This window comes from Pseudophryne corroboree, chromosome 9, assembly GCF_028390025.1.
Source record: "Pseudophryne corroboree isolate aPseCor3 chromosome 9, aPseCor3.hap2, whole genome shotgun sequence".
In the NCBI taxonomy this organism is placed as follows: domain Eukaryota; kingdom Metazoa; phylum Chordata; class Amphibia; order Anura; family Myobatrachidae; genus Pseudophryne; species Pseudophryne corroboree.
Genome location: NC_086452.1, coordinates 101,137,518 through 101,164,209, shown reverse-complemented (window position 1 = coordinate 101,164,209; position 26,692 = coordinate 101,137,518). Strand labels below are relative to the sequence as shown.

Here is a 26,692-nt window from a genome sequence, read left to right as displayed (position 1 = left end):
ACTAATCTGCAGTGTACCAGCTGTGTCTCCCAGCTCTGACTGCCTCCTCTGTACCAGCAATGTACTTGGAGAGGCGCCATACACCAGCTGGATCACCCATTCTCCTCACCTGCTTCCTGAACACGTTTATCCCCGTCTCTTTCCAATCTCTTATTCACAGCCAGGGCCCTGGGGGGGGATATGCTTCATTTTCATTTTGTATGGCGTTCCTCCACCGCCTGTTGCAACCATGAGAGCTTTGGAATAAGTTAATGCTGAAACAAATTCAGTGTAGACTCTGTAAAACCTTTAGAGGAATTGAGGCTCCACAGATGACGCGTGTTTGGATGCTGTTGATTATGGCTATTTGAGAAATCATCCTATAGCTGTCTTAACATATTGCTTCTCTTAACCTTGTCCCGTGTAATTAGAGGGCAGCAGCATGTAGGTGTCGGTGGCCCTCTTGAAAGAGCATCTCCATTATTTTTCCAGTTCATGAAATCCATCACTTCTCTTGGAGAGAGGACAAATGCTGGTACTTTATTACACTGTTGGATAGTGACCAGCAAATGTGCCATATAGGTTATTAAAATAGAGCAAGTCTCTTACAGGCTGTGCTATATAACCACAATGGCCGTGGGTCGCCAGTGTTACAGCTTTCATGTGTCGGCCCAGTGCACTTATATTGTCATGTTATGCATGTTTTTCTGATGGAATGTAGCAAGCACAATTTTGCTGTCCAGTCATGATATTTTAGACCCAGTTGGCCAGACCCTGCAGCACGTCCTACTGGGGTCGCTCAGATGTTGTTTGGCTGGCTAATAAGTCTTATCGGACAGTTACCACATCCAATGTGTGCCAAGTGGTAATAAAAATGTGTGGACTCGTACACAGGGGCTGGTGGAGTGATGGGTTCCTAATTTTTGATCTGCAATCCTAAAGATGGAGCTCTTCAGATGAGGTCTGGGACTCCAGGTCGACACCACAAAGGTCGACACACCTTTTTTTGGTGTCGCTTTCTTCGTAGCATGACCGGGAACCCCAGTTAGTGCACTGCGTCCCCTCGCATGGCTCGCTTCCCATTTGTAGTCCACGTGGATCGTAAAGTATGAAAAAGTTTAAAAAAAAAAAATGAAGAAAAAAAAAAAAGTGAAAAACTCATGTCGACCTTTTTCCATGTCAGCCTTGTCCAGGTCTACCTTTTGTCCAGGTCGACCCTTTGTCCAGGTCGACCTAAGGTGTGTGGACCAATTGGTGTCGACCTAAGGTGTGTCGACATTTTTGGTGTCAACCTGGAGTCCGGATACCCTTCAGCTGTCTGTGGTGATGTGTAAGAAGGTTTTGCAGCTGAACATTTCAGTTTTGTATTTGGTTGTCTAAGACCTTGGCCACCAACCATGCATTTGGTAATTGATTGTTTTCTATTCTCTCCAAAACAAAGACTGTATAGGGTGCGTTTTTCAGAAGGGGTTCCAGAAAGTCCTTCGGTACAGTTGTTGCAGTGTTCTCTTTCACCACTATTTTAAATGTTTCACTAAAGTCATTAATTTGTAGACTAAAAATGACCCCTTTCTCTTTATAAATGAGCGTCATTATACTGAAAGCTTTTTTTGGAAAGGGCATTTTTTTTATTGTGACTTTACAATGAAATAATTAATTTCCAAAATTACTTTACAAGTATAGAGGCTAATTCAGATATGGTCTGAGTGGCTATCGCTGTGGTTTCCCCGGAAGCAGCAACGATACATACTAGGAGGACGTGCATGCCATCCGTTGCAGAGGAAATCTCAATCCGGTTACAGGGATCCCTGGCCTCTTCCTTCCCCCTAAACAGCAGTGACATGCTTCTGTTTTCACAAACTAAGGTCGTCGTCGCCGCCCCTTTTCCACCGCCAAAACGGCGTCAGACTGTCAGTCTGATACCTGTGTGCTTCCTACACCAGTGGATCCATCAGCACATGCGCAAAGTGCCGAACATCGGTACATTGCGGACCAGGAAGCAGTTGCAACGGGATCTGAGTGAGGGCAATAGCGTGGTGATTTTTGGGTGGTCAGTTTATAACAGAGGTCCTCAAACTCTGTCCTCGGGGGCCCACACAGTGCATGTTTTGCAGGTAACCCAGCAGGTGCACAGGTGTATTAATTACTCACTGACACATTTTAAAAGGTCCACAGGTGGAGCTAATTATTTCACTTGTGATTCTGTGAGGAGACCTGCAAAACATGCACTGTGTGGGCCCCCGAGGACCGAGTTTGAGGACCTCTGGTTTATAATATCTCCTTGGATACCGCTGGTGATGGAGTCACATGGGTAAGGTAATAGAACCAGCTTCTGCATGTGGTTACTGTTGCTTATTTCACTTATCTTGCGTTAGACCGTTACGGTTTGCTTTTTGTTTTCAGTTGGAAGAAACTGAATGTCCTTTTAGTTGTCAAATGAACCATTGGTTTTTGGATTTTATTTTAAATGAAAATGTTTGGCCTCCTACAAAGATTCCATAAAAGAAACTTTTTATTCTTCAACAAATCTTTTTATTTCTTTGATCCTGTGTACCTGCATTCAGCTGGGTGCCTCTAGCTCACAAAAGATTGTAGTATTGATGTGAGGAAGCGTCACACTGTACACAACTCTAACCACTAACTCATTTGTCCGTTTTAGAAACTGAAATTCGGGAATGTTCCTTCTCACGGTGGCAGTTTCCTTGACTCTGTACTTGGCTGGCTATAAAGCACTGCCTGGAGTGAGACGTGTGGAAGTCAGAAATTCTGACGCGTAAAATACTCTGAGGCATTAGACCACATATAAAGGGACTCTCGGTGACACTGAATCACACTGCAGTGATCATTTACGTCGGTTTAATACCGAAAACTTTAATCTGGGCAGTTCAGACAAAGCATGTTTTGGTTTCCCTGCTCTCGCTAAGTATTGCCTCAAGCGATTTAATTTAATTTCAGAACCTAATGGATTACTTTGAAATGTAATCAAATTGCAGCATTTTATTTTTACTTAAAAACAAAGACACTTTATACCAAGAGTCGTCTGAATGCTCATTATTTGTTGTTGCCTTATAAAGATTAGACCTACAATGCATGAGCCGTACTTTTATAGTTTTCATTTTTCTTTAAATATGTAAAACCTATGTGAATCCCTTTATATAAAGATGTCTATTCAGTCTTATGCTTGTGAAGCACTTTTGTATACACAGTGAGAACTCCTTTAATACATTTCATTCAAAAAGAACTTCTTTAGCAATTAGACTCTTTGGAGTAGATTTATTGTATGTCTGTTTTCCATTGCTGCCTATGATCTGACTGATGGATTTTAAACAGCAGCAGAAATAAATTCTTAATCAGCCTGGTTCAGCGTTTATTTCTGTCGCTGTCTATCATTGGTGACTTTGAAAAACTAGCGCGTAGTAAATCTATTCCTTGAAGCTTGAACAAACAATGGCGTCTGAGGCTACATTGGAATTTATGTGAACAATTGTGCACAAGTTAAATTTGTACCCCTTCACAGCGCAAAAATAACCCGGTATTGACCCGGTATATTGCCGGGTTGCTGTGCGGCGTGAAAGGGGCCATGGATGAATTCCCGGGTCGCCTGACCCGGTAATTCAACTCGAGAATAAAGCAAATGTGAACTGGTTGCCGGGTCGATGTGACCCGTTCACTGCATAGGGAGAGGTGGCGTGGAGATGTACTCTCCCAGCGCCGCCTTCAACGCTGGCTCCGTCCCCGCCCACGGATGGCAACCTGACCCGGCATACTGCTGGGTCGGGATAGCGGTGTGTAGGGTCCCACCTGGGAAGGACTCGCTTCCAAATCCCAGGTGGGACCCGGCGTTGCGATCTGAAAGCGGTATTAGTATGAAAGTACTACTTTGTAGCCATGCTTGGGAGCTTTTGTGGTCTTACGTTAGTTATTTAGTGGATATTTACTGGTCTCATGATCTGTGGGCCCAATTCAGACCTGATCGGTGCTGTACCTGATTGACAGGCAGAGACGGTCACTGGGCGGGAGGGAGCCGGCGGCGCCTGGCCACCGTGTCAGGGGCAGGCCGCGGCAGCTGCGTGATGTCACACGTAGCCGCAGCGTCCCTCACAGCGACGAGTAGCTCCCTGCCAGCGCGCACGAGCTGCGTTGGTGGGAGCTACTCCTAAAGTACAAAAGCATTGCCGCTGTGCAAGGCTTTTGTACTTGTGGGGGGGAGGGAGGGGTAGGGCCTGACATGCGGGGCAGTCTAGCCCTGTGCTGGACGTCCCTCCCGCATGTCTGTGTGACTGATCCTAGATGTGCTAAATTTAGCACATCTACGATCATGTCAGAATTAGGCCCTTAGTGTCATGTATTCTGTTCGACAATGGCAGCTATTAAATCCTCCAATGTTTTCTGGACAATACAAGTGTGATACAAGTTGCTCGATACATGCCAACAAATAAAAATAATCTAAAAGTGGACAACGCATTCACATTTCCAGTTGATATTGGTGTGAAAATCTCCATGTTGAAATCCTTGGATTCCGCTTACTTAGAAATCCCATTCTTGTTCAATACTTTACAAGCATAGCGCCACCTATTTGGCATTAGCAGATTTTCATCCCTTTTTCTCACTTCCCCAATACGCTAATTGCGTTTTTCAGTAATTCTAAAGATACAGTACATGTTAATTTGTTTTCATTCTTATGTTTTTGGAGCTTTTTTTTTTTTTAACATTTATATATTTTTTTTTATTTCTCGTCAATATAAAACAAATGCAGTATTTCCTGCTAAGTCAATCCCAGACATACAATAAGACTCTCCAGTCAGGAGGGAATGTGACAGTTTACCAGCTTGCTTTGTTTCCTACTTTTGAGAAACCAATTATTTTCTAATAAATGGAACCCCCTGACAGTCTTCAGCAAAGAAATGTTTGTTTTCTCTTCACACTGAAGGTAATGTGATGCCGTCAGGTGCTCTGCGCTGTCCAGTGCTGAAATGACAGACAATGCATTGAGTGAAGCAAGTGTGTTATAGACAAACCTCTCCGTAGACTTAATGCCCCAGAGCAGGGGAATCTTCTTTGCATTTGATTGTCTGTTTTATTGTTTTTAAATCTAATGTGATTTTATTCTTTGCAGCTGTATAAGCTGGAGCAGCTACCACAAAAACCTACTGGCCAGCAGTGATTATGAAGGGACTGTGATTCTGTGGGATGGTTTTACAGGGCAGAGATCCAAAGTTTACCAGGTAACAACGACAACACCTCTGTTCTCATATATCAGTGGCCAAGTTCCTGTATAGTTTGAGTCGTATCCTGGATCCTGGCTCTGCTTACAATATGAAATTTTCATATCACCTCACATGTTCCCTCTTTGTGACTCTTTTGTTTAAACTACTGAGGAGAGAACCTTTATTTTATGCGGAGATGCATTCTGTTGTATTTGTTTTAGTTTCACCTGCATATTTCCATTTTAAAGTTTTGTGGGATTTTTCTCTTTCATCCATCTGAGGGACGCTGCGCCGTTACTTGTGGGTTAGAGGTGTGTGGTTGTGGAGTTTGGCACAGAACTATTAAAACCTGACTCCTCCCCCCACTAACCCCTCCCATCTCCTTCCTGCCTAGCCAGCACCTCAGTTTTAGTTTTGTGCCTGTGGAGTACAGACACAGATTTTTTTCTCTGAAGTTTTTAGTTAGGTATTTTCTTATTTTATTACTTGGAGTGCCTAGTCCCTGTATACAGGTGACAGGTACTACTAGAGTGGGGTTAGCTAGAGTTCCCACTCTATTCTGCCGCTGGAGGCCACCACACTTCGGTCACTGGGGCTGGATTCCTGTTCCTAAGAAGTCGGCAGTGAGAAGGTACAGGATAGACACAATCTGTCTCTGACAGTATTGGTCTATCCTTCCTATATCTTCTTATATCTTTATATATATATATATATATAATATATATATATATATATATATATATATAGCCCGAGAGAGTGGTGAGTCGCTCCCCGGGGGATCGCTAGATGCTGCCCGAATAGAGCCGCTGTATGTAGCAGTGCGCGGGAGCCGCTGCCCGAACAGAGCTGCTGGATGTAGCGGTGCGCGGGAGCTGCTGGATGTAGCGGTGCGCGGGAGCCGCTGCCTGAACAGAGCCGCTGTATGTAGCGGTGCGCGGGAGCCGCAGGCTTCCGGCTATAGCGCGCCTACTCTGAGCTGCCCGGCGCTTGCTTACTTCAAAAAAGGGACGGATTCCCGCCCTGCACTGCCTCTCGCGCACTCCCGTCCAGCGCCTGCATAGCTCCGGGCGCCATCTTCTCCAGAGGCAGTACGGGGGATGCTGTGCAGCAAACACAGCTTGGACACTTTTTCAATACTACTCACCCTGTTTATTCAGTGGGGGTAACCTACCCGCAAGTATACTTTGGGGGCATAGTGTTATTCTATACTTTAATGAGAGTTAACAGAATTTTTTTTTCAATATAAATTACACAGTATAATTCACAGTACTGTTCACTACTCTACTGAGTTTATAGTTCGTTGGTAGTGCATTTGTTTAAAAAAAAAAAAAAAAAGTTTCATTATGACAATAAGCCAGACAGATCTACAAGGGGGAAGACACCCTCGGTGGTTTATTTTCCTGCTTACAATGTGGGTCAAGGCTCGCTAAGGGTATCGCGGACGCGGATACCCTCTGTGCTTCATGCTCTGGTGCATCTGTGGTGGACCAACAGGAAGTTTCCGTGGATCTGTCTCTGCCTCCTTGGGCCAGGAGCATCCGGTGTGGGCTCAGAATATGGGCAGATGTCTTGCTGATTTAACTCAATCCCTAAACAAGTTTGTAAACTCTGCCGGCAGTTCTTCTGCTACAACACGGCCACAACCGTTGCCCGCTATAACTTTCTGGGGGAGCAGTTGGAGTCATTCCCATTGGAGAATGGGGAAGTAGACCTATAGTGGGACGAGGTTTCGGTCTGGGAAGATGATTTTTCTACTAGCTCAGGTGTTAGATGGCTGATAGACACCATCCGTCAGACTCTTAATAACAGGGATATTTTAAAGGAGCCCTGACTTAAGCCGGATTCTCGTTTCCAAGCCCCTGAGAAATTTAAATTTCTATATCCTTTTACAGAAGACAGCCCCAAAGGTAGACGCTCCCATTTCACATTTAGCAGGAGCTACGGTTATTCCTTCTGTACAGTCTGTGACGTTGAAAGATCCTACAGAAAGGAAGATTGAAGCAATGCCTAAATCTGTTTTCTTTATCACAATTCTAGCTGGCGCTTGGGTCCTCAAGGCCGCGGATGACTGACTAGCACAGGTCATATCTGGAATGCAGTCTGACGATCCATCGGAAGCCATTCAATTAGCAGAACAGATTTCGGAGGCTCTTACTTATGTGGGTGAGGCCTTGGTTGATTCTGCTGCACTACACTCCCGTATTTCTGCCTTGACCGTGACAGCAAGACGGTTTCTTTGGCTTCGGGTTTGGACTGCCGATTTTGACTCCAAACAGACCTTGTCGGCGGTACCCTTTGAAGGTGAGTTCTCTTTGGGTCAGAATCAAAGAAGATTATTTCAGATACTACAGGAGGGCAAGAGCCCCCTTCTTCCAGTTGCTCCTCCGAAACCGAATACTATAAGGGTTCGGTCCTTTCATGTACAGGGCAGAGGTAGTTTCCATTCCTTTCGTGCTTTCTCCACGTACCCACGAAAAGAGATTCAGAGGTAGAAGTAAACCTGCCGAAAAACCTACTGCATAACTGTTCATGATCTCCGGAGGGAACAGTAACGGTTGGGACTCGGTTACTACAGTTCAAAGAAGTGTAGCTCCTGTCGAAACCAGATCGGTGGGTGACGGAGGTCATATCCAGAGGATATATGTTAGATCTCGAGGAACCAGTCCCATATCGTGTGTTCATCACTTCTCTTCCAAACGGTCCCTCCAGACGTCGAGCTCTTCGTCATGCAACAGCCACTCTTTTACGAAATGAAGTAATTCTTCTAGTTCCCGCTCAGCAGAGAGGTCGGGGTTTTTACTCGTGGACAAACTGGACGGTTCGTTTCAACCCAAAAGTTCAAAATGGAATCCATCCGCTCGATTATCGTCGCCATGGAACCAGGGGGATATTTGGCTTCATTAGACATAAGACGCCTATCTGCTTGTTCCTATTTGGACGGGTCATCAATCTCTTCTGAGATTCGCAGTCGGCCTTGACATTTTCAGTTTCAGGCTCTTCTCTTTGGTCTATCCACGGCTCCTCGGGTATTCACAAAGATCATGGGCCATGTGGTGGCAGTTTTGCAGTATCAGGGAGTCAACATTACTCTGTATTTGGATGATCTGTTGATCAAGGCCCCGTCAGAGTTGATTCTTCACCACAACTTGTGCCTCACAATAGAGACTCTACAGTCATTCGGATGAATAATAAATTGTCCAAAGTCGTCTTGGCTTCCTTCCCAGAAAATGATGTTTGTGGGACTCTTATTCGACACCAACAACCAGAAAGTGTTTCTTCCTCAGGACAAGATTCAGGACATACAGTCCAGAATTCGAACACTGCTACATTTACAGGTGTTTTCGGTTCTCCGATGCATGCAGGTGTTAGGCAAGATGGTGGCAACCTTCGAGGCAGTTCTATATGCCAAGTTTCATGCTCGACCCCTTCAGGCTCAGATTCTCAACTGTTGGACTCGGACAGGGCCTCATCTCGAATTACAGCTAGTCCGCTTGTCTGTACAGACTCGTCAGTCGCTTCGCTGGTGGCTTCACAGCTCAAATTTGACCAAAGTAGTTCTGTTCACAATTTGGTCTTGGGTGATGGTCACCACAGACGTCAGCCTCAGAGGTTGGGGGCCGGTGTTTCAGACTCATCACTTTCAGGGGCTCTGGACGAGTCAAGAGTCAAAGTTGCAGATCAACATCTTGGAGGACAACCCGTTATGCACTACTTAGGATTCAAACCAGGGTACAGGGTCATCCAGTGCGGATGCAGTCTGACACCGCCATGGCAGTTGCTTACATAAACAAGCAAGGAGGCACTCGAAGCTGATCCGCCATGACAGAAGTCGCTCAGATTCTCACATGGGCGGAACATTGGGTTCTGGCCAGATCCGCGATTCACATTCCAGGAATCGAGAACTGGGAAGCGGATTTCTTAATCCGTCACACGGTGCATCCGGGAGAGTGGGAGCTTCACCAGGTGGTGTTTCTGACTCTAGTAGCCCGGTGGGGGATGCCGATGTAGATCTGATGGCGTCTCGTCTCAACAATGAACTTCCTCTCTACGGGTCGCGTACTCAGGACCCTCAAGCAAGTCTAATCGATGCACTGACAGCGCCGTGGCACTTTCAACTGGGATATGTGTTTCCACCATTTCCACTGATTCCACGTCTGCTTCAACGCATTAAGAGAGAAGGTCTTTCAATCATTCTGGTGGTCCCAGATTGGCCACGCTGACAGTGGTACACTCTTCTGCGCAATATGGTCGTCGAGGAACCATTCCGACTCCCTCTGCGTCCAGATCTTATGATTCAAGGACCATGTCACCACCCAGGTTGGGTCGGCTGGCTTTGACGGCTTGGTTCTTGAATCCAACATTTTAAGGGGAAAAAGTTTTTCTCGTCCTGTTGTGTAAACGATGATGCAGGCTTGAAAGCCGGTGGCTTCTGGAATTTACCACAGAGTGTGGCGTATTTACATTGCTTGATGTGAAAAGCGTGGTTTATCACCGGATTTGTTTAGAGTTCCTCATCTGTTATCCTTCCTTCAGGAGGGTCTCAATAAGGGTCTGAGACTTTCCGGTCAAGCTTCTGCCTTGTCTGTTCTTTTTCGAAGGAGACTGGCTATCATTCCAGAAGTTCAGACGTTCCTTCAGGGAGTTATTCGGATTCAGCCACCTTTTTGTTCCTCCGGTTCCTCCCTGGGACTTTAACTTAGTCCTTACGGCTCTTCAGAAATCTCCATTTGAACCTTTGAAATCTGTAGAATTGCGGTATCTAACGTTCAAACGTCTTCCTATTGACAATTGCCTCCGCAAGACGAGTATCTGAATTGGCAGCTCTTTCTTGCAGACCACCCTTGTTGGTGTTTCATGATGATCGGGTGGTTCTGCGAACAAAACCTTCCTTCCGAAGGTTGTGTCAGCGTTTTATCTAAATCAGGACATTGTCCTTCCAGCGTTTACTCCTCCTCCTTCCGGGGAGGATTCCCATTTGGCTCTCTTAGATGTGCTTAGGGCCTTACGGATTTATTTATCTCGTACGGATTCGATCAGTCGTACGGATGCATTGTTGGTTTTTAATGCGTCCAAGCGAGATTGGCCGGCTTCCAAGTACACAGTGGCTCGTTGGGTAACTTCGGCCATCAAACAGTCTTCTGATGTTTCAGTTCCTGACTCAATTCGAGCTCCTTCGACTCTAGCTGTTGGAGCTTCTTGGGCTGTTCGCGGGGGTGCATCTATTGAGCAGCTGTGTAGGGCGGCGACCTGGTCGTCTGTGCATACGTTTAAAAAGTTTTAAACTTTCGGTTTGGAGACTGCCTTTGTTGGGTGTCAAATTTTGCGGACACTATGCCGTCTACATCTCCCTCCTCTCATTAGCTTGCTTTGGGAAATCCCACAAGTAACGGCGCAGCGTCCCCCAGATGGATGAAAGAGAAATAGGGATTTTTGTTTACTTACCGTAAAATCTTTTTCTCTGATTCCATCTGGGGGACGCTGCGATCCCTCCCATATGTTTGTCTGGTTTAACCAGTTAATTTTTTTTCGGTCTATCTCCTTTGGCTTGGCTAAACGTTAACTGAGGTGCTGGCTAGGCAGGAAGGAGATGGGAGGGGTTAGAGGGGGAGGAGTCAGGTTTTAATAGTTCTGTGCCAAACTCCACAACCACACACCTCTAACCCACAAGTAACGGCGCAGCGTCCCCCAGATGGAATCAGAGAAAGAGATTTTACGGTAAGTAAACAAAAATCCCTATTTTTCCCCCTACTTTCTTCTTCACCCAAACCCCTTGGATTTTAATAGAAAAGACTTGCCGTAGAAGTTGATCTAAAGTTCGATTAGCTCAGGACTCTTTGTATGACTAAAGCTTTATTATTGCGTTTACGTTAGTTTATTCATGAATATGTGGCAGCGAAGAATAAGAATATCAATATGTTATGTGATCATATACATTGGACAAAAAGGGACTAGACTGCACACTAAAATACAATCCGCAATAACAGTGACCTCAGATGAGATACGAGCATATAGATACTTTGTGTCCTCCTACATCTAGCCTCAATAGGCCATGCAGCGTGAGACGCCTGGCATGAGGGAACCATGCCAGTGAGCCATTGTGTAATGTTTTAATCATGGTGCGATGCAACAAAACTGTTTCACGAGATTGCGCTCAATTTGATATATGTTACTTGTATTTCTCCGGCAGAGTCCACAGGTTATCCACAGGATAACAATGGGATATGATGAAGCGACAGCGGATTTGCACCAATCGGTTAAAGCTTTTCCGGCCTCCCAGCATGCAACGGGCCCGTCTATATATCCCCGCCTCCTTGCTCAGGCAAACCATTTTTTTTTTTTTTGGGTGCTGTTTTTTAGTAGCCCTAAGCTATCATATTTTATTTTTATAGTCTTACTATTTTTTATTTAGTGATCTTCCTAAACAGCATTTATACGTACCTTAGAGTCGCTCCAACAACTCTCCGCCGGGTCGCGACAATGCTTACCCACGAGTACAGTGCCGTTTCGCTTGGCGTCTGTGTTGGATATACTAGCAGGTCCAGCAGACTTTACCAGGTTGTGGCCGGAGCACGGGGAGAAGGTAAGGCTTCGGTTCTGCTTAGTAGAGGAATACGGACACAGCCGCAATGTTTTGGGAGGAGACTACCACACAGTCGCTGATGCGGCTGCCACCACGAGTGCACCAGCGCTAGGCCTTAGGGATCAGAGGCTCCAGGAATAGTATGAAGCCGCGATCCCTAGGGTTAATGTCAGCAGTGGGGGAGTCAGACGCTCTCCTGGTAGCCCCTTCCCCCGGTTCATGACCAGTTTCCTCCGAGTCTCCCGCCATGAACTGTTTCCCGCTTCCGTCTCAGATGCTGTACACGAAGGGGACCCAGTCGCAGCATAGGCGGCTGTGTGACTGGTGCGTCGGTGTTCACTGAGCGGCAGTGTACACTAGTAGTGTCTGGATCCACTCAGCGTTCACTAACATATTGATCGGTCCTGGCAGCGAGGTGAGTATTCCTGTATCCCAAGACTAAAAAGCATTGGTCTACCAAAGGAGCGGTTGGGAAAACAGATAATAAGCCATCAGCCTGATGGTGCGGGTCTCCACCTGGGAGACCCCAGGGTTGGGTGGCAGACTTCTTCAGTTTGCACAGATCTGGCAGCAGTCTACAACAGATGCCTGGGCGCAGGAAGCGGTATCTCTAGGTTATGCTTTTGCTTTCAAGAAGCACCCTCCTCAAAGGTTTTTTTTTTTGTACCAGCCCATCTCGGGTGGGAGACGAAGGCCAGGGCTTTGTTAGAGGCAGTTCAGAAATTGTTTCACTCAGGAGTAGTCATTCCAGTTCTTCCTGCACAACGGGGACAGGGTTTTTACTCCAACCTGTTTTTAGTCCAGGAGCTGAATGGGTCATTTCGGCCCATTCTCAATCTCAAAGTACTGAACAAATACTTTTGGGTACCTCGGTTTTACATGGAGATGTTGGGTTCCATCATTTTGGCCATGGAGCCAGGGGATTATATGGTATCCCTGGATATACAGGATGCTTACCTACATGTTCCTATAGCATTGTCCCATCAGTGCTATCTCAGGTTCACTATCCTTCAACAGCATTTTCCGTTCCAGGCCCTACCTTTTGCGTTAGCCACAGCTCCCAGAGTATTTACCAAGAATATGGTGGTAATAGCTGATCTCCGCCAGCAGGGGATAAGAATATTTCCATACCTCAACGATCTTTTAATCCTGGCACAGATGCAGGAATTGCTCTTATGTCATCTGCAACAGACAATAACGTGTCTACAGAACCACGGGTGGCTCATAAATTGGTCAAAATCGTGTCTGGTTCCATCACAACAGATGATTCACTTGGGAGCTGTACTGGATTCAAGTATTCAGAGAGTAATTTTACCCCTGAACAAAGATATCCAAGGTTCAGTCAATGATTCAGGACTTGTTGCACAGTTAAAAGGTGTCAACATTCGACATGGTAGAGTATGCACAATTCCACTCGAGGCCTCTGCAGCGCCTGATTCTTGCCAAATGGAATGGGTTGCATCAGACGATAAAAACACAGACTATGGTTCTTATGATAGAAGTAAGAAGGTCATTAGCCTGGTGGCTACAGACATCCCATCTGGACAAGGGGAGACCCTTTTGGATATCAGATTGGGAAATTCTGACGACAGACGCCAGTCTCCAGGGCTGCGGAGCAGTGTCAGGAAGGTTGTGTTTTCAGGGGCAATGGACCAAGGAAGAAAGTTGCCTGCCAATAAATATATTGGAATATACATGGCACTGATTCAGGCAAAGGACATTTTTTTGGGAAAACGAGTCCATATCCGCTCGGACAATGCGACGTCAGTAGCGTACCTCAACCATCAGGGAGGAACTCGCAGCCGATAAGAGATGAAGGAGGTAAGTTACATACTAAAGTGGACAGAACTTCATCATCCAGCCTTGTCCGCAGTGTTTGTTCCGGGAGTCCTAAACTGGGAAGCTGACTTCCTCAGTCGACACGCCATTCAGGAAAGCGAATGGGCTCTACACCCGGAGGTTTTCCAGACTCTAGTAGACAAGAGGGGGTTGCCAGAGATAGATCTCATGGCGTCCCGGCTGAACAACAAAGTGCTCACATACGGGTCAAGAACAAAGGATCCCAACGCGATCTTTGTGGACGCCCTGTCGGTGAGATTGGATTTTCATCTGGCTTATGTGTTTCCTCCAATCGCCCTATTACCCAGGGTGGTGAGAAAGATAAAGCAAGGAAAAGGTGCCGTGATACTAATAGCTCCGGCTTGGCCCAGAAGGCATTGGTACACAGATCTGCAGAGGATGTCAATGGATGTTCCACTTCTGCTCCCTCAATGTCCAAATCTACTGATGTAGGGTCCTTGTTATCACAGACATCTGGATTTGACTGTCTTTGACGGCGTGGCTCTTGAAACCTCTATCCTGAAGTCAAGAGGATTCTCCCAACAGGTAATTCAAACTATGCTCAGAGCAAGGAAACCTTCCTTAGCTCGCATTTATCACCGAATATGACAAACCTATATTCATTAGTGCAGTGAACGAAAAATGGACCCGAAGTCTTTCAGAGTTTCCAGGGTCTTAGCAATTCCTTCAGGCAGGAATAAATACAGGTTTGAAGGTGGCTTCCTTGAGAGTGCAAATGTCGGCATTGACTGTATGGTTCCAAAAGAAAATTGCCAATTTACAGGATGTGCGTACTTTTTTCCAGGGAATGCTGCGCATTCAACCTCCTTTTGTTCCTCCTACAGTGCCTTGGGACTTAAGTCTAGTCCTGAAAGCCCTTCAAGTTGCCCCGTTTAAACCACTTAATAAAGTGGATCTTAAATGGTTGACAGCTAAAGTTCTCTTTCTACTGGCTATGGCGTTAGCTAAAAGAGTATCAGATTTAGGGGCATTATCCTGTCATTCCCTATTTCTGATTTTTTTTTTTTTATCCAGCTAAAGCAGTTCTTGGAACTAGATCTGGGTATCTTCCGAAAATGGTGTCTGAATTCCACCTTAATGAAGAAATTGTAGTCCCAGGTTTCCAGGTACCGGGCCTTTCTGCGGGCGATGCATCGCTGGACGTGGTCCGTGCATTAAGGATCTATGTGGATTGTACCAGTACCATCAGAAAGACAGATTCTCTCTTCATTCTCTACGGATTTCACAAAGAGGATGGCCTGCTGATAAGCAGATACTGGCAAGATGGCTTCGGATGACGATTTCAGAAGCATATTCTCAGGCTGATCTCCCTGTTCCGGCTAATGTCTCTGCTCACTCTACTCGTAAGGTAGGTCCATCATGGGCAGCACAACGTGGTGCTTCAGCAGAACAGATATGTAAGGCAGCCTCATGGTCTTCCATTAACACATTATGCCTTGGATACATTTGCCTCTCATGATGCTGAATTCGGGCGAAGGATTCTCCTGTCCAATCAGGAGCGTCCCCACCACTAAATTGCTTTGGGAAATACCATTGTTATCCTGTGGATAACCTGTGGACCCTGCCGGAGAAATATGTTATGGTAAGAACTTACCGTTGATAGCGGTATTTCTCCTAAGTCCACAGGGATCCCACCCTGACGCACCTGATTTGAGGATCCTTTTACTCACTAACCTCTTCCTTCTTGTACGGAAGGGTGTGCATGTGTGTTCTTATCGCCTGATTAGGACTGTCTATGATGCTCCTGCCTTGAGCTTTGGAATACAACTGATTTGCCTGAGCAAGGAGGCGGGGATATATGGACGGACCCGTTGCATGCTGGGAGGCCGGAAAATCTTTGACCGATTGGTGCAAATCCGCTGTCGCTTCATCATATCCCATTGTGATCCTGTGGACTTATCAACGGTAAGTTCTTACCAAAACGTATATATCTGTGTGCAGCAGAATCTGAATCTCTGTACAAAGCACAGCGGAACTTGGCATGAAAAAAAAGGCATTGCAGCACTTTGTATACAGATTCAAACTCGGTCGCACACCGATATCGACATGTCACATATCAAATTAATCAGTGCATTCCCGTGAAGCGTTTTTGTCGCATTACGATTAAGGTACATATTCAAGCGCAAAAGACGCTTGCTGCAAACCTAGTCACACAGGACCCCAACACGCTGACAAGGGATGATTGACACCACTGCAGCAATAGCGTATGAGGACACATCTGTATCTGAGCCCTGCTAGATTCTTTCTTTTCTAAGACCATGTAATGTTGCTGTGCTGTGTGTGGGGTTTGTATTGCACGAGCTGAATGTCTGTCGCCTTAGTTATTCTGTTTTTCTCTGACGTCCTAGTGGATGCTGGGTACTCCATAAGGACCATGGGGAATAGACGGGCTCCGCAGGAGACTGGGCACTCTTTAAAGAAAGATTAGGTACTATATCTGGTGTGCACTGGCTCCTCCCTGTATGCCCCTCCTCCAGACCCCAGTTAGAATCTGTGCCCGGCCAGAGCTGGATGCACTTACTGGGCTCTCCTGAGCTCACTAAAAAAGAAAGTATTTGTTAGGTTTTTTATTTTCAGTGAGATCTGCTGGCAACAGACTCACTGCTACGAGGGACTGAGGGGAGAGAAGCAAACCTACCTGCTTGCAGCTAGTTTGTGCTTCTAAGGCTACTGGACACCATTAGCTCCAGAGGGATCGAACACAGGGCCCGACCTCGATCGTCAGTTCCCGGAGCCGCGCCGCCATCCCCCTTGCAGAGCCAGAAGACGGAAGATTCCAGAGAAAATCGGCGGCTGAAGACTCCGGTCTTCAATAAGGTAGCGCACAGCACAGCAGCTGTGCGCCATTGCTCCCACAGCACACCACACGCTCCGGTCACTGGTGGGTGCAGGGCGCTGGGGGGGGAGGCGCCTTGGGCTGCAATTTGTATACCTTACTTGGCAAAATGCACATAATACAGTTCTAAACTGTATATGTGCCTAATCCCCCGCCATAAATATTATTAAAAAAGCGGGAGAAGCCCGCAGCTGAAGGGGCGGGGCTATCTTCCTCAGCACAGCCAGCGCCATTTTCTCTTCACAGCTCCGCTGGAAGGACGCTCCCCAGGCTCTCCCCTGCAGTATACACTACGGAAAGGGTAAAAAAGAGAGGGGGGGGGGGGCACATAAATTTAGGCGCAATTGTGATAATAAGCAGCTATTGGGGGGAAAATTCACTTTGTACTAGTGTAAATCCCTCTGTTATATAGCGCTCTGGTGTGTGCTGGCATACTCTCTCTGTCTCCCCAAAGGACTTTGTGGGGTCCTGTCCTCAGTCAGAGCATTCCCTGTGTGTGTGTGTGCGGTGTGTCGGTACGGCTGTGTCGACATGTTTGATGAGGACGCTTACGTGGAGGCGGAGCAGGTGCCGATAAGTGTGATGTCGCCCCCTGCGGGGCCGACACCAGAGTGGATGGATATGTGGAAGGTATTAACAGACAGTGTCAACTCCTTGCATAAAAGGTTCGATCACGCAGCTTTGGGACAGCCGGCATCTCAGCCCGCGCCTGCCCAGGCATCTCAGAGGCCATCAGGGGCTCAAAAACGCCCGCTACCTCAGATGGCAGACACAGATGTCGACACGGAGTCTGACTCCAGTATCGACGAGGATGAGACAAATGTACAATCCACAAGGGCCATCCGATGCATGATTACGGCAATGAAAAATGTGTTGCACATTTCTGACATTAACCCGGTTACCACAAAAAAGGGTATTATGTTTGGGGAGAAAAAGCAGCCAGTGACTTTTCCTCCATCTGATGAGTTAAATGAATTGTGTGAAGAAGCGTGGGGTTCCCCAGATAAGAAACTAGTGATTTCTAAGCGGTTAATAATGGCGTACCCTTTCCCGCCAACGGATAGGTTACGCTGGGAGACATCCTCTAGGGTGGACAAGGCGCTCACACGCTTATCAAAAAAGGTGGCACTACCGTCTCAGGATACGGCCGCCTTAAAGGAGCCTGCAGATAGAAAGCAGGCGGCTATCCTGAAGTCTGTGTATACACACTCAGGTACTATACTGAGACCTGCTATTGCTTCAGCATGGATGTGTAGTGCTGCAGCAGCATGGTCTGATTCCCTGTCAGATAACATTGATTCCCTTGACAGGGACACTATTTTGCTAACGATAGAGCATATTAAAGACGTAGTCTTATATATGAGGGATGCACAGAGGGACATTTGCCGGCTGGCATCTAGAATTAATGCAATGTCCATTTCTGCCAGGAGAGTATTATGGACTCGGCAGTGGACTGGTGATGCTGATTCTAAAAGGCACATGGAGGTTTTGCCTTATAAGGGTGAGGAATTGTTTGGGGACGGTCTCTCGGACCTCGTATCCACAGCAACAGCTGGGAAGTCGACTTTTTTACCTCAGTTTCCCTCACAGCCTAAGAAAGCACCGTATTATCAAGTACAGTCCTTTCGGCTTCAGAAAGGCAAGCGGGTCAGAGGCGCGTCCTTTCTGCCCAGAGGCAGGGGTAGAGGGAAAAAGCTGCACCAGACAGCCAGTTCCCAGGAACAAAAATCCTCCCCTGCTTCCACTAAGTCCACCGCATGACGCTGGGGCTCCACAGGTGGAGCCAGGTGCGGTGGGGGCCCGTCTCCGGAACTTCAGCGACCAGTGGGTTTTCTCACAGGTGGATCTCTGGGTTCTACAAGTGGTATCTCAGGGATACAAGCTGGAGTTCGAGACGTCTCCCCCTCGCCGTTACCTCAAATCAGCCTTGCCAGCTACTCCCAAGGAAAGGGAGGTAGTACTGGCGGCAATTCACAAGCTGTGCCTCCAGCAGGTGATAATCAAAGTTCCCCTCCTTCAACAGGGACGGGGTTACTATTCCACAATGTTTGTGGTACCGAAACCAGACTGTTCGGTAAGACCCATTCTAAATTTGAAATCCTTGAACACTTATATAAGGAAGTTCAAGTTCAAAATGGAATCGCTCAGGGCGGTTATTGCAAGCCTGGAAGAGGGGGATTATATGGTATCACTGGACATCAAGGATGCTTACCTACATGTCCCCATTTACCCACCTCACCAGGTGTACCTCCGATTTGTGGTACAGGACTGCCATTACCAATTCCAGACGTTGCCGTTTGGTCTGTCCACGGCACCGAGGGTATTTACCAAGGTAATGGCCGAAATGATGATACTCCTTCAAAGGAAGGGAGTTATAATTATCCCGTACTTGGACGATCTCCTTATAAAGGCGAGGTCCATGGAGCAGTTGTTGGTCGGAGTAGCACTATCTCAGGAAGTGCTACAACAGCACGGCTGGATTCTGAATATCCCAAAGTCGCAGCTGGTTCCTACGACGCGTCTGCTGTTCTTGGGTATGATTCTGGACACAGAACAGTAGAAGGTGTTTCTCCCGGAGGAGAAGGCCAAGGAGTTGTCATCTCTGGTCAGAGACCTCCTGAAACCAAAACAGGTGTCGGTGCATCACTGCACGCGAGTCCTGGGAAAGATAGTAGCTTCTTACGAAGCGATTCCCTTCGGCAGGTTCCATGCAAGGATCTTTCAGTGGTATCTGTTATACAAGTGGTCCGGATCGCATCTTCAGATGCATCGGCTGATCACCCTGTCCCAGAGGGCCAGGGTGTCTCTGCTGTGGTGGCTGCAGAGTGCTCATCTTCTCGAGGGCCGCAGATTCGGCATTCAGGACTGGGTCCTGGTGACCACGGATGCAAGCCTCCGAGGTTGGGGGGCAGTCACTCAGGGAAGAAACTTCCAAGGACAATGGTCGAGTCAGGAGACTTCCCTGCACATAAATATTCTGCCAGCCGGTGCTGATTCAGTCAGACAACATCACGGCGGTCGCCCATGTAAACCGACAGGGCGGCACAAGAAGCAGGATGGCAATGGCAGAAGCCACAAGGATTCTCCGATGGGCGGAGAATCACGTGATAGCACTGTCAGCAGTGTTCATTCCGGGAGTGGACAACTGGGAAGCAGACTTCCTCAGCAGGCACGACCTCCACCCGGGAGAGTGGGGACTTCATCCAGAAGTCTTCCAACTGATTGTAAATCGTTGGGAAAGGCCACAGGTGGACATGATGGCGTCCCGCCTCAACAAAAAGCTAAAAAGATATTGCGCCAGGTCAAGGGACCCTCAGGCGATAGCTGTGGACGCTCTAGTGACACCGTGGGTGTACCAATCGGTTTATGTGTTCCCTCCTCTTCCTCTCATACCAAAGGTACTGAGGATAATAAGAAAGAGAGGAGTAAGAACTATACTCATCGTTCCGGATTGGCCAAGAAGAACTTGGTACCCGGAACTACAAGAAATGATCTCAGAGGACCCTTGGCCTCTGCCGCTCCGACAGGACCTGCTGCAGCAGGGGCCCTGTCTGTTCCAAGACTTACCGCGGCTGCGTTTGACTGCATGGCGGTTGAACGCCGGATCCTGATGGAAAAGGGCATTCCGGTTGAAGTCATTCCTACGCCGATAAAAGCTAGGAAGGATGTGACAGCAAAACATTATCACCGCATATGGCGAAAATATGTTGCTTGGTGTGAGGCTATGAAGGCCCCAACAGAGGAATTTCAGCTGGGTCGGTTTCTGCACTTCCTACAGTCAGGAGTGACTATGGGCCTAAAATTGGGATCCATAAAAGTCCAGATTTCGGCCCTGTCTATTTTCTTTAAAAAAGAACTGGCTTCACTGCCTGAAGTTCAGACGTTTGTTAAGGGAGTGCTGCATATTCAGCCCCCTTTTGTGCCCCAGTGGCACCTTGGGATCTCAACGTTGTGTTGGATTTCCTAAAATCACATTGGTTTGAGCCACTTCAGACCGTGGAGTTGAAGTATCTCACGTGGAAAGTGGTCATGCTTTTGGCCTTGGCTTCGGCTAGGCGTGTGTCAGAATTGACGGCTTTGTCATGTAAAAGCCCCTATCTGATCTTCCATATGGACAGGGCAGAATTGAGGACTCGTCCCCAATTTCTCCCTAAGGTGGTATCAGCGTTTCATTTGAACCAACCTATTGTGGTGCCTGCGGCTACTCGGGACTTGGAGGCTTCCAAGTTGCTGGACGTAGTCCGGGCCCTGAAAATCTATGTTTCCAGGACGGCTAGAGTCAGAAAAACTGACTCGCTGTTTATCCTGCATGCACCCAACAAGCTGGGTGCTCCTGCTTCTAAGCTGACTACTGCTCGCTGGATCTGTAGCACGATTCAACTTGCACATTCTGCGGCTGGACTGCCGCATCCTAAATCAGTAAAAGCCCATTCCACGAGGAAGGTGGGCTCTTCTTGGGCGGCTGCCCGAGGGGTCTCGGCTTTACAACTTTGCCGAGCTGCTACCTGGTCGGGATCAAACACGTTTGCAAAATTCTACAAGTTTGATACCCTGGCTGAGGAGGACCTTGAGTTTGCTCATTCGGTGCTGCAGAGTCATCCGCACTCTCCCGCCCGTTTGGGAGCTTTGGTATAATCCCCATGGTCCTTACAGAGTACCCAGCATCCACTAGGACGTCAGAGAAAATAAGAATTTACTCACCGGTAATTCTATTTCTCGTAGTCCGTAGTGGATGCTGGGAGCCCGTCCCAAGTGCGGACTTCTGCAATACTTGTATATAGTTATTGCTGAACTATAGGGTTATTGTTCTGAGCCATCTGTTGAATGAGGCTCAGTTGTTGTTCATACTGTTAACTGGGTATAGTTATCACAAGTTGTACGGTGTGGCTGGTATGAGTCTTACCCTGGATTCCAAATCCTTTCCTAGTAATGTCAGCTCTTCCGGGCACAGTTTCCCTAACTGGGGTCTGGAGGAGGGGCATAGAGGGAGGAGCCAGTGCACACCAGATATGGGGGGTCATTCAGAGTTGTTCGCTCGCAAGCGGATTTTAGCAGATTTGCTCATGCTAAGCCGCCGCCTACTGGGAGTGAATCTTAGCATCTTAAAATAGCGAACAAAGTATTCGCAATATTGCGATTACACACCTCGTAGCAGTTTCTGAGTAGCTCCAGACTTACTTGGGATCTGCGATCAGTTCAGTGCTTGTCGTACCTGGTTTGACGTCACAAACACACCCAGCGTTCGTCCAGACACTCCCCCGTTTCTCCGGCCACTCCTGCGTTTTTTCCGGAAACAGTAGCGTTTTTTCCCACACGCCCATAAAACGGCCTGTTTCCGCCCAGTAACACCCATTTCATGTCAATCACATTACGATCGCCAGAACGATGAAAAAGCCGTGAGTAAAATTCCTAACTGCATAGCAAATTTACTTGGCGCAGTCGCAGTGCGGACATTGCGCATGCGCATTAAGCGGAAAATCGCTGCGATGCGAAGATTTTTACCGAGCGAACAACTCTGAATGACCCCCTTAGTACTAAATCTTTTCTTTAAAGAGTGCCCAGTCTCCTGCGGAGCCCGTCTATTCCCCATGGTCCTTACGGAGTACCCAGCATCCACTACGGACTACGAGAAATAGAATTACCTGTGAGTAAATTCTTATTTTTTATTTATTTATTTTTGTCTCCAACTGTGTAAAACAGGAACATGAAAAAAGGTGTTGGAGTGTGGATTTTAACCTCATGGATCCCAAACTTCTGGCGTCCGGCTCAGATGATGCCAAAGGTTGGTACAGGTTTCGATTTTAAGCTTTAATAGACATTTGTACTATTCATGTAGCACGTTACATACAATAGATCATTGTGTGTTTATATAGTAATTCATGTAGTTTAACAGAACTGGGTTTAAATGTCATGTTCATTGAAGTTCTATTGATCTGGAATTCTAATGCTTACATGCTCAAAGTTGTCTTACTGGTGAAAGCACTGTAACTGCGCTGAGTTGGTAATGTATAGAATTACCATTCTGCGTCTGCAAACATGATACAATGACTGCACCAGTTGTTTCATATACAGCCTAAAGAGGTGTTTGAGTATTTTACATATTAGCAATAGGTTTGTTTTTCTGTAGGAAGCTTGGAAACATGAAGTCTGCATATGGCCTTCTGGAACTTTTCCTACAGTAGAAGCATTTTTATTTTTCAGCCATGCATTCATATCAGACCTTAATAGTGGTGGTAATTCAGATCTGATCGCTAGGCAGCAGTTTTTGCTGTCCTGCGTTCAGAATGTCGCCGCCTACAGGGGGGTGTATTTTCGCTGTGCAAGTGTGCAATCACATGTGTAGCAGAGCTGCACAAACTGATTTTGCGCAGTCTCTGCGCAACCCAGGACTTAACCCAACCTCTGCGATCACATCAGGCTGTTCGGGACCGGTTTTGACGTCAGGCACCTTCCCTGAAAACGCTTGCTCCTGCCTGCATTTTCTCGGAGACTCTCTCTGAAAAGGTTCAGTTGCCACCCACAAACAGCCTCTTCCTATCAATCTCCTTGCGAACGCCTGTGGGAATGGATCCTTCGCACAATCCCGTCGCTGACCGGCAATCCTCTGTTGCAGCCATGCGACGCGCCAGCACGGTGCATACGCATTTGCAGTTTGGATCTGTTCGCCCGCTGTGCACAGCGGTTAGATCTGAATGACCCCCCCTGTATTTCTTTAGGTGCCCTGCAGTACGGCCTGGATTTTTGGAGACCAATATGCTTCATAATGTATCCAGAGAGTAGAATGTTTATTCAAGGGCATTACATTAACTACTCTTCCTGATATCATGCATGGTGGCTGAGGATCTCGACAATTAGCCAGAAAGCAACAGAGCATGTAAAGAGTGCAGCAATTAATCACAAGGTGCATTATTCATTCAGTTAAAGCGGTAGAGATGCGGAATCAATTTTGTATTGGAAAATAAATATTGGAGTTAAAATAACATAATTTACATAAAATCTAATTTCACAGCAGTGTTAGGTTTTTGACTCATCCTTGGGCACCCAACATGTCCAGTTAATTAGTTAGTCTCCGTTAACTGTCATTACCAGATGCTATCCTTTTTTTTTTTTTTTTTTTAAGCTGATAAATACATTGAAAAATGAGCAATAAATGACTACAAGTAGGAAAATGTTCTATAACTAGAAAACTACCATAATGTACACTTATTTTATCATGGTCTTTCTTCATGATGTGTTGTATTTGGGGGGTACCAACTACTGGTTTCTGATGCATTTTAATGCATGGTAGGAGCAGATTGGTTTATGGCAGTTGTGCCATGGTTTGGTGGTCCAGGACCAGATCAAATTATTTATGATCCATGAGACAAGCAAAATCATTGTTGGTGGCTGCCCATCATAAAATACATGGGGAAAACAGAAGTGCAACCTTGTCCACCACCACATAACTGTATATACGGATGGCAGGTAAAACACAGCCTATTTTAATGTTTGCTGCAATTCTCAATAAGAAACTATTGTACTTGAGGTGCTGTGTAAGATTGGGAACCACTGTGTTTTGTGCTGCATGATAACCCTTTCTTAGGCTATCTGTTGTACTGATGGACTATATTTTAGTTTCTTACACTGGTCAGCAGGGAAGAGTTCTATTTCACACCTTGAGGTCTGTGATCCTCAGGTCTCATCTACAGTCCTGTGTTGTCCTTTTATTAAGTGCATTTTGGCTGACATGAGAAAAGCCTGCTAGTTTCATAGAGCTTATAGCCCATGGAATGTTTGCCCAATGTCTGGCTCTCCTAGAAAACCATTTCTTTTAATTGCATCTGCCAGAGCTTTCATGGAGCAGAATGCTTGTATCTACTGGTATGGATTATAAATAGACTGTGTGCCGAGATTGCAGCTTTTGACCTGATGTCTCTCTGACCTCATTTTCGGCCCCTCGGTTGTATTTGCATGTGGAGAGCAAAGTCATTACAGCCAGTAGTGCGCATTACATCTGGTGCAGTTCAGGTTGAGAGGCACCTCTCCCGCGAGCACAAGCCGTCCTGCTCTGTCTGGCTAATCGGTTTTGATTGGTGAGACACAACTGTATTGGTTGCAATTACATCTCCATGGCAGCCTTTCCTCTTAGATCAACATCAGCTCTTTATGTCCTGACAGAGCACTTCTGTGGGTCTGCTTGACATGTTTTGCGAAGTGTCTTCAGACATCACATGGGCTACTGGCAGGTTAGCGAATACAATTTCAGTTTAAACAGCCTTCAGCTTCCTGTGGGTTTACAATTGTTGTGGCAATGCTAGTCCCAGCATGTACTTGCAGTGTTTATGTACAACAGTTTGCTCACCTATAGTAGATGCTGAGAAATAAAATGTCTGTCTTGAATGAAGTTTGTAGCAAGATATGTGCATTTCTCTTGTATAGTGAAGAGCTTTTCTTATACAAGTTAATCAGTTATTTCTAAGCTGCTGATGCGTGTGTAAATTATACCCCTTTCAGACCGCCAGAGGCGGGTCGCACATGGGAGCCTGACACGGGAGCTCCCAGTGTGTGACCCGCCTCAGGCGCCCTGCTGCCACTGTCTGCCCGGGTTGGTGACGTGGGCGCATGAAGATCACATGGGGGTATATGCAATTAGCGGCGAATCACGGCAATTTTTCGGCCGTTTTTTAATTCGACACAATTCGACCGTCTAATTTCGGCAAGTGGGTGCCGAAATTGACCATATTCAATGAAAAACGGATTCGACAGTCCCGCTGACGAAAAACGGCCGATTTGACGGATTTTGTTCCGATTTTTTAAAAACGGGAAATAACGGGGGGAAAAATGGCGTGGGGTCCCCCCTCCAAAGCATAACCAGCCTCGGGCTCTTCGAGCCGGTCCTGGTTCTAAAAATCCGGGGGAAAAAATGTCATGGGATCCCCCGTATTTTTAAAACCAGCACCGGGCTCTGCGCCTGGTGCTGGTGCAAAAAATACGGGGGACAAAAAGAGTAGGGGTCCCCCGTATTTTTTACACCAGCATCGGGCTCCACTAGCTGGACAGATAATGCCACAGCCGGGGGTCACTTTTATACAGCGCCCTGCGGCCGTGGCATTAAAATATCCAACTAGTCACCACTGGCCGGGGTACCCCCCCCAACCACCCAGGGGTGAAGCCCGAGGCTGTCTCCCCCCCCCATCCAAGGGCTGCGGATCCCCCATCCGCAGCCCTTGGATGGGGGGGGGGGGGGGGGGGGCAGCCTCGGGCTTCGGATAGCCTTTGGAAAAATGAAAGAATATTGTTTTTTCCAGTAGTACTACAAGTCCCAGCAAGCCTCCCCCGCAAGCTGGTACTTGGAGAACCACAAGTACCAGCATGCGGGAGAAAAATGGGCCCGCTGGTACCTGTAGTTCTACTGGGAAAAAAATACCCAAATAAAAACAGGAGACACACACCGTGAAAGTAAAACTTTATTTCATACATGCCGACACATACATACTTACCTATGTTGACCCGCCGACTGCCACGCCCCCCTCGTCACTGAAGAATCCGGGGTACCTGTGAAAAAAATTATACTCCCCTCAATCCAGTGTCCAGGTTATAATCCACGTACTTGGCAAAAAAAGAAAACGAACACCCGGACCAAACGGACTGAAAGGGGTCCCATGTTTACACATGGGACCCCTTTCCACGAATGCCGGGACCCCACGTGACTGCTGTCACAGAAGGTCCCTTCAGCCAATCAGGAAGCGCTACTTCCTGGCACTCACCAGATTGGCTGTATGCGCGTCTGCTGTCAGACAGCGCATCGCACAGCTCCCTCCATTAGTTTCAATGGTGGGAACTTTGCGGGTAGCGGTGGGGTTACCCGCGGTCAGCCGCTGACCGCGGGTGACCTCACCGCTGACGCAAAGTTCCCACCATTGAATATAATGGAGAGGCTTTGCGATGCGCTGTCTGACAGCAGACGCGCATACAGCCAATCAGCAGAGTGCCAGGAGGTTGCGCTCGCTGATTGGCTGAAGAGACCTTTCAGTGACAGCAGTCACGGGGGGGGGGGGGGGGGTTCTGCATTCGTGGAAAGGGGTCCCATGTGTAAACATGGGACCCCTTTCAGTCCGTTTGGTTCGGGTGTTCGTTTTTTTTTTTTTGCCTAGTACGTGGATTATAATCTGGACACTGGATTGAGGTGAGTATAATTTTATTCACAGGTACCCCGGATTCAAGTGGACCGAACGTCGTGTCAACATAGGT

General features: G+C 47.1%; 1 protein-coding gene across 5 annotated transcripts in view; it reads left to right on the top strand.

Moving 5' to 3' along the window:
• COP1 (COP1 E3 ubiquitin ligase) overlaps nt 1-26,692 on the top strand; it is a 581,242-nt gene that overhangs the window by 352,093 nt on the left and 202,457 nt on the right. For all 5 annotated transcript variants that reach the window (XR_010186699.1, XM_063939703.1, XM_063939702.1 and 2 more), the window contains 2 exons: nt 5,096-5,204; nt 22,163-22,244. Coding sequence is in view for 4 of the 5 variants with exons in the window: in XM_063939703.1 (XP_063795773.1) it covers nt 5,096-5,204; nt 22,163-22,244 (191 nt within the window). In the remaining variant the exon portion in view is untranslated. The remainder of the gene's footprint in view (nt 1-5,095; nt 5,205-22,162; nt 22,245-26,692) is intronic.